This window comes from Ursus arctos, unplaced genomic scaffold, assembly GCF_023065955.2.
Source record: "Ursus arctos isolate Adak ecotype North America unplaced genomic scaffold, UrsArc2.0 scaffold_6, whole genome shotgun sequence".
Taxonomy (NCBI): domain Eukaryota; kingdom Metazoa; phylum Chordata; class Mammalia; order Carnivora; family Ursidae; genus Ursus; species Ursus arctos.
In genome coordinates this window covers 51004074-51016220 of record NW_026623078.1, presented here as the reverse complement: position 1 = coordinate 51016220, position 12147 = coordinate 51004074, and the positions used below count along the sequence as shown (strand labels likewise).

Below are 12147 nucleotides of genomic sequence, written 5' to 3'. Positions count from 1 at the left end.
TGTGCCAAAATCTTTGCATTTTTGGCATGCATTTTAAGAACTGCATTTTATAGACAGGTACATATTCTAGAAATTCATTACTTCTCAGAGATAGTACAGATAATAGCTATAAGTACATCGGACCCTTGAACAACATGGGTTTAAACTGTGTGGGTCCACTTCTATGTAGATTTTTAAAAAAATAAATATACTGGACAAAATTTGGAGATATGCAACAATTTGAAACAAAGACGAATTATGCCGCTTAGAAATACTGAAACAGTTAAGGAAAAGTTAGGTATTATTGTAAGAATACTGCTTATAATACATATAACGTACAAAATACATGTTACATGTTTATGTTAGTGGTAGGGCTTCCCATCTAAGCAATTAGTAGTTAAGTTTTGGGGGAGTCAAAAGTCATACATGGATTTTCAACTGGGGTGGGGGGTGGGAGGGTTAGTGCCCCTAACCTCTTCATTGTTCAAGTATATAGGTATAAGTAAAGATATATACATGTAGATATAAATATAGATATACACATAGACATAGACACACACAGAGGCAGAGGGCAAAAATCTCTCTGGTTAGTATAAGCAGTGGGACTTCCAGATATTCTACTTTGAAAGAAAGGGCACGCCTCCTCCTGATTTAACTCTCATTTATTGAGAGGTTACTATGCAAGTATCACTATTCACATAGTCTCAATGTAGTCATCATTGGGAAGTAAGCTACCAGTAAGGCCTACTATCAAGTTAAATACCACTATTACCATTTTATACATAGGAACTCAGAATAACTTGCTCAAGATTTTATACTTCATTAACTAGTAAAGTTGGGATTTGAACTCAGGTATCTGTAACTTCGAAGTTCATACCATGTGAACCACTGTACTCTAATTTCACTTAAAATCCTTAAAGTTCTTCAATGTTATAGCACAGGGGAAACTAAAAATTTAAAAGTTACTCTCATGGGTGGAGGCAGTGGGATTATAAATTCACTTTATTTTAAAACTTAAAATAATCTGCATGGAGAAGCCTGGAAGAAGCTACAGGAGCCTCAGAGTGTTGGCTATTTTTTTTTTTTTAACTGATTTCTAGTTACCTTAGGTAACTAGAACCTAACATTTGAGTTTAATAAAACAAATGACAGTAAGCCTAAGCTTTGCTAGCAAAGCCCTGATGAAAAAAAATCCATTTCTGATTCTAGTAACTAACTGAGTCAGAAACATACCCAGCATTCTGACATACCTCGTAAAGATTTAGCTGTAGAATGACTATAACATACTTTTTCTAAAACACACCAAAGTGCAAACTACAACCACCAAACATACTGAAAGAAAGAAAGAAAGAAAGAAAGAAAGAAAGAAAGAAAGAAAGAAAGAAAGAAAGAAAACTAACTTAACTCTGTAGATGGAAGTTATGTAAAATCAGACCAAAAAAAGTCTGAAGACAATACCTTCAATATTTGGCTGCATTTCTTCTGTTTTTGGAACAAAAATTCTGATTACACTTGTGTTGATGTAAATCAAAGGTAAACTGCGTGAAGTCAATGTATGGCTCCTCATGGGCTGACCAGGAGATTTTCTTTTCTCTTTTTGGGTCCTTGGTAGTTTTGCTTGAAATATACTTGCAATGGCATTAAGCAAAGGAAAACAAAGGACAATATCAAAAGCTTGTGCTGAAAGAAGAATTTCATGAAGAAAATGAGGGGAACCATCCGTTAAACCTTCAGATAACTTATGAAAACTTCTTCGCTCATTCCTCGATGTTAACTTGTGGCGGACATTTTTTGTTACAGCTTTTGTGTATGTCAAAGAGAGAAATCCATGCTGCTGATGAGAGCCATCTAGAAGTTTTGCTGTTGTCTGTTCCAGAAAAAGGAAATCACAATACACACTTCATTAAAAAAAGAAAAAAAAACTATTTGAAAGCAGAAAATAATCTCAGTTGGTATTATAACCTTTTATTATGTCTACACCCCTTGATGAGCACATTACTGATCAATTCCACAGATGGGGAAAATCATTTAAGACTTAGAATGACTGAAGTGAAAATTAGGAATCCTGAGTTCTAGTTCTAGATCTTGAGAGGCAACTAAACTTTCTTTGTTGTGTCTGTGTCTATGATTTCTACATTTTCAGTAACATTCAGAATTTGGAACAAGTCATCTCTGGATTTTATCTTTTCTTCCTGATAATAATTCATTGAAAGTACCAATATGCTGTTGTAACACGGGTCACAGAGAGGTTGTTTATGCAGATGAAACTGAAATAACCATGTTACGTATTTCCACTTGTAATCAATGACCTGAATAGAAAAGATGACGGACTTCCCTTGACCTAACATTTCTAAGAACAGAGTTTTTCCTTAGATAATCTGGCTAATTTATATGATGATTGAGTCCATAAAGAGAGCCTCATTGATACCAGGCTTTGATAACTAAACCAACCATTTAATGCATATTTACTGTTAACAGTAACGTAACACAAAAATAAAACATCTGTCTTTTAGAACCTGCCTATTTTCACTGGCTATCATATTGTTTATAAAACCTAACTATCAACTCTCTTACAACTCAAACTCATATCCCTTCGGTTTAATGCTATATTAATATGCACACAACATTTGAGAGTAAAAATTATGTCATTATAACATCAATATTTCTGACAAGACTTGTCCAATTAACTTATATTCAAATTGCACACTAGAAACAAATTAGAGCAAAACAGCATACTTTAAAGAGAGAAGTAAAATGCATACTTCATATTTGTCAACATATGAAAATGACAGCTCTTGAAAATTTTCCTGAACCAACAAATATACATAAAATTCTATTTTGTAAATTACTCAACATAAAATTAAAGTTAAGTTGTTATACTCCATAGTTCCAACCTCTCTTCCCAGGGCCTGATAAAGTTTTAAGGTTATTAGGGTCCAACGTGTGATGTCAAGAGAGGAAGAAAACTGAAGAAGAAGAACAAACAGGAAAAAAGTGAGAGTGGCAAAGCAGCAATGTGTCTGAGCCTATGTTATGCCAGCACTAGTGAAGCTCTTTTGTTTCCACTTCCTTCCTCTCATGTTGCTGCCTGTCTTCCCGTGACACAGCGAGAGGAAAATAGTATGCAATTCAGCTGTCACTGTTAATTTTGTTTTTAATCTGGACTTTACAATGAAGAAAGGTGAGATAAAATTTACCTTTGTATATGTTCTTTTATTAACCTAATTTTCTGACCATTAAAATAACTTGGGAAGTAAGCATTAAACGGATGTACAAAATAATCATATTTCATATAACTGTCCTGCCCTCAGAGCATTTGTATTAACCGTTCCCAACTTTCTCGTTGCCTCTCTGATTTCCCTTTCTTTCTGCTTTCTGCACTCAAAAGGAAATACGGCAAAGCAGGAAAAAGTGCTACCAGTCTTATCACCATCTTGCTGGACAGCAGGAAACACTGGATGGAGAAGGGTGGCTGGGGTATGGCCTCACAGTAACACTGTCTTTAGGTCTCTAAACTGGACTTGGGGGAGAGCTGCCATCAACCACTAATCCACATAACCTAACTCAAATAATTCTCATTAATGGAAACACATGAATCCTGGAAAAAGCATAAAAGGTGTTTCACTGTATAAATGTTTTGATTTGGAAAATATATTTTAAACATATTGAATGTAGGTACTCTTGAAAGGTAAACTCCCATGAGAGAAAATTTGTTGAACTGCTGCATCCTTAACTCCCTTAATGCAAGATGAAAAAAAATAAAAGAATCAATTAATACTAGCTGGAGTTGAAATAATGTAAATATTACTCTTCATAGAGCAATAATCAATATTTTATACTCTTTAAAATGAAAAGTTAGAAAGCAATAATTAAAGAAATATTAGGAAACTTTTTAAAACCTTAGAAAAATTGATAAAGAAAAATTTTAAAGGGTATTAAGAATAAGTGGGTTTTTTCATGAATATACATTAAAATTATTAAAAATGTAAAAAAATTAAGAATGTTTCTCATAAACACTAATAACATTCAAAGAGATGAAAATAAATCTGAATAGAACTTTTGCTGATATAAAAGCCACATTTAGAAACATCTTTTTCCAGACTAAAATTCCAGAAAATAATAAAAAATGGAATCAGAAACTAGCATTTGCTATGCAAATACAATATTAAACATTAAATCTAGGAACACAACTAGATAAAATATTTGGCTAATTTTTATCATTTTTTTTAAAGATATAGGTCTTAAATGCCTTTTGAGCTACAAAAAAAGAGGAAATAGTTCCCACATGCTAAGAAAATATCTAATAATGTTTGCAGTGATTTAATAAATTCTTAATTGCTACTACCACTGTGATAATCTGTCTTAATATTTTAAAATTACATGCATTTATATTGACTTTAAGAATGTCACTTAAAAGAATTAGCTTAATAACATATCCAGATATATTGTATCATTAGAAAAAACAATTTTCTAAACTTCTAAAAGCTTCTGGTATACAGTCTAGTACTCATCTTCTGTCCGGTCAATGACAGGCATACAGCCTTGTCCAGTTTCAAGAGGTCACAAAGTAAGGTACTTTGAATTAGTTGTGAGAAGGAAATGGAATAATAGAAAGGGGAGGGAAAAAGCAATCTAAGTAAGAATCATAAGGGAAATGACAAAGCAGTTTGGTCAACTCTTGATCATTCAAAACATGCACAATTTAAAAAAATTATACTTAATATCCTATACTTCGATTTTCTTATGATGATGGTAAAATTAGGTTGTAATCACAAAACCAGAGTGAAAAACAGGATATTCAAGTAACCCAGAAACAAATTAGATTGTAGTGGAAAACCAGTCTATGATTTAAAAGTACAGCAGAGTTCACTGACAAAGTGGATGATACAGAGGAAGATGAAAATCAAGAGTTGACTGTATGGATAGTTCAATTCCTTCTCTGGATTCCTGTTAGTGGGAGTTCTGTAGCATAATTTTAAAATGATTTCTTACAGAAGGAAAGAAGCCAGAGCAATTACTGAAAGGGTCCTGCTTGCTGATGGGTCGAACCAACAAGGTGCGTCTGTTCAGCTTGTCAGTACAGGAAAGGAAGACACCTCCACATTGCCCCAGAGACCAACACTCTTCCCCAAGGCTTGAGGTGATGGACAGGAGCAAAGAAGGTGAAAAGACAAAAAGCATAAAAGCCATAAGCAAAAAAAATCTAGATAGTTTTAATTTTGCTCAAGTTTGCATAGGTTTAGGTTTGAGCCACTGCTAGGTATGTCTGGACCATCTTCTGCAAAAGCATTGTTAATGGAAGTAAATGAAAAATAATTGCTTTTAGTGTAAAATGACTACTTTTATGATAAAGGACAATCCAACATGAACTCATTTAGGAATAGGAAGAACTTCTAAAAAGTCAACATAATAATAATACATTAATGATAAAGTATTTTAATAAAAGCAATCCTACCTTTGCTGTTTGAAAAATTTACTTAATACCTAGAACAGGAAAATGGTTACAAAACATAAGCAGCTTAAAGGAATAGTTTTATTTTATAATGTAATTTTGGAAGAATAGGTCAAAAAAGAATTTACTCTGAGCTCTAATTCTTGTAACCATTAGTCTTATTGCATAAAGAACAAAGATAAACAGTTTACAATATATTTTTAAAAAATCATAATTACTAAATGAGTCTCACCACAGGTTTTTCTTTGCACAGTAGAAATACTCCTTCAAAATGTCCTGACTGCCAACCTTCCCCTGGCCTGGAAAACATAAGTTCACCTTATCTGTTCTCTTCAATTTTTCTGAGTTAAAAAATTGAGCATATATAACTATTTCAAATAGTTATTATGTAAACAACACTACACTGAACTAAAACACGAATCTGACAATGCAATCAAGAACAATTTATATAAACACCACACCCTGGTTGTTTTGCACAGAAGCATTTGTCTTAATGGTAAAACTGTATACTTACTAATTGGTTATTTATTTCTAACTCACCCATGAAACTATAAGGCCCATAAGGGCACGACTGACGTCTATTTTTCTCCAACACTATATTGTCAGTGCTTAGCATAGTGCACATAATACACATCCAATAAATATTTCGACTAAGTGACCGAATAATCATTTAAAACTTAGATAAATTTAACAATAAAGTCACTGATGATCTAGAACACACATTATAATATTCACATCATCAGGAAATGATTTCAGCCATAACATAATAATCATGTATCACCTGCAAAAATCATTTTCATATAGAGATATGCTATTCAGGAGGACCTAAAGAACTAACATTCTGTTATTAAAGATCAATTAATGATTCACGGTTAATACAACAAAAACAATTATCATATGCTTCGTAACATATTACTAATATAGCAGATTTTAATATACAGCCAGCAAAGTATTTTGAACCTCACAATTAGGACACAATATTTTTGCTGGACAGATTTGATAGTCATTGACATAAGCAATACAATATATGTGATAAGCAATATGATAAAGAATCAACATTCAAATGTTTTTATTGTAGAATTAGAAACCTGTTAAATAAAAAACATTCTGATTTTATGGTCTATGATGTACCACTAAAGGTACAGAAACATATGTGCTTCTGCAGGCACTCAATAAAAACTGCTGAATGAATATTATAAATTCAGAGAAAAAAATAAACTCTAAGGCTGTTTCTATACCAATATGAAATTGAAAATATGATGCTGTTTAAAAATATTTTTTATAAATGTGTGAATTTTATGGTATGTAAATTGCATCTCCATTTAAAAAAATACAAATTCCAGAGTCCTGGGAAACAAACTGAGGGTTTCAGAGGGGAGGGGGGTGGAGGATTGGGATAGGCCGGTGATGGGTATTAAGGAGGGCACGTATTGCATGGAGCACTGGGTGTTATACGCAAACAATGAATCATGGAACACTACATCAAAAACTAAGGATGTACTGTATGGTGACTAACATAATAAAAAAATTTTAAAATAAAATAAATTAAAAAAAATAAAAAATAAAAAAAATACAAATTCCAGAGTAGTATTCTAAAGCAAAAACACCCCAAAAAACAAAAACAAAAAAGCAAAAAACCAAAAAGCATTTGTTATATTTATTTGGGAAAATTAATAACAAAATTTTGATGCATCTTTGTGAAGATATCTAAAACTTTATTACTACATTATTATTATAAACAAATATATATTATATATATAAATAATTTAAGTATAAATTATATTTGTTTACATCATACTTTTGACCGAAATTTACTAGGGAAAGAAAAATTTGGTTCTAGGAATATCCACCACATGTATATTAATCAAATGTGAGAAAAGAAAAGTCTCCAAAGTACAAAGGGCCGTGAGATGTCACTACTCCATTTCAATCTGTGATTATTCTAGTACGGACAGTGGATGGGGAGTATACCGCAAAACCAAAGCCATCAATTGTGTCTCCAGCATCTTTGCAAATACACAAAATAAAAAATTGTGTGAGATGACTAGTAAAAGCAGCTTATTTCATTTAATATGGCAATAAGGGTAACTGTGAACAGATATGCCGTCTTAAGAAACAAAACTTTGTTATATTCCATATATGAATGAATTCCAAGGAAAACTGATCAATTTATCTGTTAAGAACCCACCTTGGAAATAAGTACAATATTTTTTAAAAATACCCAAATTAAAATATAAAATTCTTATATAAACTGTGTTCAAAGAAAGTATAGCTTTTACCATATTTATTATACATTATTTACCTGCTTCTGTAGTGATCAATATTGAAACTTTCTATTTTACATTTCACTTTGGTATATACATCCTGAACATCTATGGAAGCACTGAGATCTTCTAGTTCACTGACCATACAAAGCTCTGCAATAAGAAGCAAACATTAAAATCAGCATAGGCCTCATAATCAATATTAAAACCTTCTATTTTAGATTTAATGTTCACATGTATATTCCTGATATCTACAGAGGAAATGAGACTTTCTGTTCTTTAACCACATAAGTTTCTACAATAATAAGGAAAAGTAACATCAATAGAGGCCTCACAATTAAGACAGGATACTTATTTCAAGACAGAAGGAATCCATTAATGTTTGAAGTGCTAGATCTGATATCAGTCAACAATCTTTGCAATACTTTTAGTGACAATGATCAATAGAACCAATGAAAAAATTATGTCACGGCTTTTGGAACGAATTTTAACACAAAAAAGACAAAATTTAGGTATTATATTCAATATGTTAGTATTGGTAATAGAAATCACCTACGTTAGATCTAATGATGTTTAAGTGACAGTGATAAATAAAACGAAGTCCACTATTTCTTCTAAAAATAATGTTTAATATTTTATCTTTTCAATAGAGAAGAAAAGTAACCCTGTACCTCTGCCTTTATTTTCCGGATCTGGAGCAAAGAGTTTTATAGTAATTTTGGGGAGCACCCACTGCATCCACAGACTAACACGTCCACTGGATCCACCAATGTTACTTGTAGTTTGTTCCAAGGTAACAGAATCTGAAAATGGTGAATCATCACCTGCTTGTATAGAATCTCCCTGGGATGAGAAAAAACAACAACTGTGTAATAAAAAATACTTTAAAAATTATATAAAATTTGAAATTGCCACTGATAACTTTTCCATAACATATATTTGCTAATAATCATATAAATGCTCATGCTAATACATGATGTTAATAATATATATACTAATCACATGTTTTTTATAGTTACAATGTCCATGCATGTTCAGTCACCTCAAGAACCTAAGATCCAGAACAAGTTTGGGTTGTACCAATGGGTACTTCCTTAGAGACTAGGGTCTGCCAGCTAAGCTATAGTCAAGGGCCAAATCCTGCTCTATTTTTGGAAATAAAGTTTTACAGATCACAGCCATATTCACTCATTTACCTATTGCCTATAGTTGCTATTTAGCAGTTAAGTAGGGGTTTTTTTTGGTATAGATGGCTCTATTTTTTAAATTTATTTTATTATTATATTCAATTAGACAGCATATAGTACATCATTAGTTTTTGTAGTTTCTATACAGATGCTATGGTCTACAAAACCTAAGATATTTACAATCTAGCCATTTAAACAAATGGTTTGTCTGCCCCTGTTATACAGTACTTATGAATCTACAATATCCACAGCAAAGTGATTAGCATAATTAGCATGGCTTAAGAAACACATTTATCATGCCTCACATATTTTAATATAAGAAGACATTAAAAAGTTGAATTTGGGGGCGCCTTGGTGGCTCAGTCGTTAAGCGTCTGCCTTCAGCTCAGGGCATGATCCTGGCATTCTGGGATCGAGCCCCGCATCAGGCTCCTCCGCTGGGAGCCTGCTTCTTCCTCTCCCACTCCCCCTGCTTGTGTTCCCTCTCTCACTGGCTGTCTCTCTCTCTCTGTCAAATAAATAAAATCTTAAAAAAAATAAAAAAAAAATAAAAAGTTGAATTTGACAGATTAAAAAAAAATTTTTTTAAGTAATCTCTACACCCAACAGGGGCTCGAACTTAAAACCCCTAAGAGTCATATGCCCTATGGACTAAGCCAGGCAGGTGCCCCGAGAATAGATTTTTAAAAATGATTTATCTGGCTAAATGGCTAGAGGTAAAGCGCATGAGCGTATTCAATTCAACAAATACATAATGAATTATGAATATGTAAGTTCTCACATTTGGTACTAACAAACTTTCCGTAAAAGGTTCATTTGGTCGTTGTTTTTGCTAAATCTTTTCGGCAGCTGTTAAGTGGTCTGGAGAAAAATAAATCCTGGTATGGAGTTGAATAGCTTCAGCCTCAAAAGCAGGAAGACGTGGTGCCAGGGACAGTGACAGTCACTCATGTATTCTGTTCTTTTAGGATTAACTATCAAATATTTGGGTTTTTAAAATTCCAACTTTGCTGTCCATTTAAAACCTTCAAAAATACCCATTCTCTGAGAATTGATCAAATACACTACAGCAGGTTTATTTGTTTAAAAGACGTGTATATATTTTTAAACATTAGTTATATGTACTTAAATTCAGTCTGGTAGGCAGCATGATACACTAGGGTTAAGGACTTCATCAGACCCTAATCATGTGATTTAACCTCTTGGAGTTTGTTTCCTTCTCTGCAAAGTGGTTATTTTGATATTTATCTCTTAGAGTTGTTAAGAAGAAATAAGAACATGAACATAAAGTGATTATATATAATAAGCAATTTGTAAGTAGCAGGTATAATTATCAGTATCAAACCGAACCACTACTTAGAAACTGTACACTCACAAGTCTTACAGATTTTGGTATTCAATACTCTCTTGCCTTTCTCATTTTGTCATCTTTCTAACTTCAGGACATTTCCCTTTGCCATATATCCTCAACTTCTAATAGTTTGTTGTTGCTTTGAATGTCTCAAACAAAATGTTCACTTCCTATGCTAAGGAGTCATGCCCAGTAGTCAACAGCAAGAACAAAAACATCCTTAAAATTTAATAAGAAGACAGTGTAACATGTTGAGTATACTGTTTTCTATGGAGAGCTTCTCAGAGCAGAAACCACTAATCTGGCAACTAAGAGCAGGGATGATAAGTAAAACGTCATACAAAACAAAACCAAAATTTCTGCTCTCATTACCACAGATATACCATCTACTCAGGCGCCTACACGAAGTGTTTACCTTGATCTAAATTTTACAAGACCTTTCAGTCAGAAGGAGAATTTAATTTCCTTGACTCCCCAGAAGGAGACTAAACAGGGATGATTTTCACAAAAGATCAGACAAGTACTTATTGTTGGAATACTTAGGCACCAGGCACAGCAAAGCGAAAGTGTTCTGTGATTTACCACGACAGAAAATTAGAGACTTAAATCTGAAGATAATGTAGTCACTCCTTGTTCCACTCACACCAAGCAAGCAGACAGCTCACTGTGATGTTTTCATATAAACGCTTTTCCAAAATAAGTAGTCCTAACTCAGTTATGATTGAAATTCTTACAATTTGAGAAGGTATACAAAAATTCAGGGTTTTGGTTGCTGCCTAAAGTAATGCAACATCTAATGAAAAGCATAAACTAAACCCAGAAAAGGATGCATTTTACAAAGTCAAATTCAATAAAAGACTCATAATGTAGTCAGTATGCCTTTCTTTACGGGTAGGTTCTTAGAGCAGAAGCATTCAGAAATTAAATTATCCTTCAAGAGTTAGAAGAACATCATAATCCCAAGAATGGAGACTGCAGAGAAAACAGCACCTCAAATCAATGCGACCTAGAGTTTTTATATTATTAGGTATATTCAGTAGGAATGCTAAGAAAATTGTGGCTTCAAATGTAATAACTAAGCACTCCTGAAAAACAGTTTTGCTGTCCTTCCTCATGCAGTTTCAATTTTCATTTTGGATTTACAACATTTGGTGTGGTGTTGTTAAATATGTTTGTGCATTAATTTTCTGCTCTATTTCCAAATCTATAGCAAAAATTGAGCCAGAATTGGAGATGCTGAACTATTTTCCCACACCTCTTTATGCCAAGTTCTAAAATATACAGTTCAATTCTTTCACCATTTTGTTGCAAATTGACCAAAAGACTGAGTTTATTTTTCTAGCTGAATTTATCTTTGTTCATCTGGAAGAGCAAACACTGCAGCCCTTCATCCTTGGCCTGCTTCAGAGCTCAGGGATGATCATAGTTTTGGCCACACTACTACTCTCCCTTATCAAAATAACTCCAGCATTCTTGTTCAATCACAAAACTTCCCAAAGGGCTAAACACTTCTACCACGGTTTGTACTTAAGTCAACAGTAACAAGTGGCCTGCTGTGGTTTCCACTACCTTTGCTCTCACTATTTCAATGCAAGGGTGGGAAAAATGATGAACTGTTTTTAAGCTTCGTACTTACGCCCTTTTCCTATTTCCCCCTCTACGACCATCCAGATTGATATTCAGGAAGCTAGAGCTATATTCACTGAAAAGTACGGTACTTCCTATCAACATGTCAACATTAAAAGAATTACTCATAGTTTAAAGTATAAATCACCCAAGGACCATATAAACAAATACTTCTCTTCTACTTAATACAAACAATTGTTAAGAGTGTGCTTTTTTAAAACTAGATTCATGTATAGTGAATTCTTTATACCCAAAATAATTACTATATTTGACCTGACTCAGCAAGAA

At 33.1% G+C, this 12147-nt stretch overlaps 1 protein-coding gene across 19 annotated transcripts in view; it reads right to left on the bottom strand.

The window, feature by feature from the left end:
* The window catches only part of VPS13B (vacuolar protein sorting 13 homolog B), a 765680-nt gene that overhangs the window by 319336 nt on the left and 434197 nt on the right, over window positions 1-12147 (bottom strand). For 14 of the 19 annotated variants that reach the window (XM_044382679.3, XM_048212588.2, XM_048212589.2 and 11 more), the window contains 4 exons: window positions 8367-8538; window positions 7734-7848; window positions 4972-5113; window positions 1438-1846 (listed from right to left, as the gene is read on the bottom strand). In XM_044382679.3, coding sequence (XP_044238614.2) covers window positions 1438-1846; window positions 4972-5113; window positions 7734-7848; window positions 8367-8538 — 838 coding nt within the window. Of the gene's footprint in view, window positions 1-1437; window positions 1847-4971; window positions 5114-5434; window positions 5464-5663; window positions 5731-7733; window positions 7849-8366; window positions 8539-12147 lie in introns of those variants that run through there. The other 5 variants (XM_044382678.3, XM_026495649.4, XM_048212587.2 and 2 more) reach the window with 2 other exon arrangements.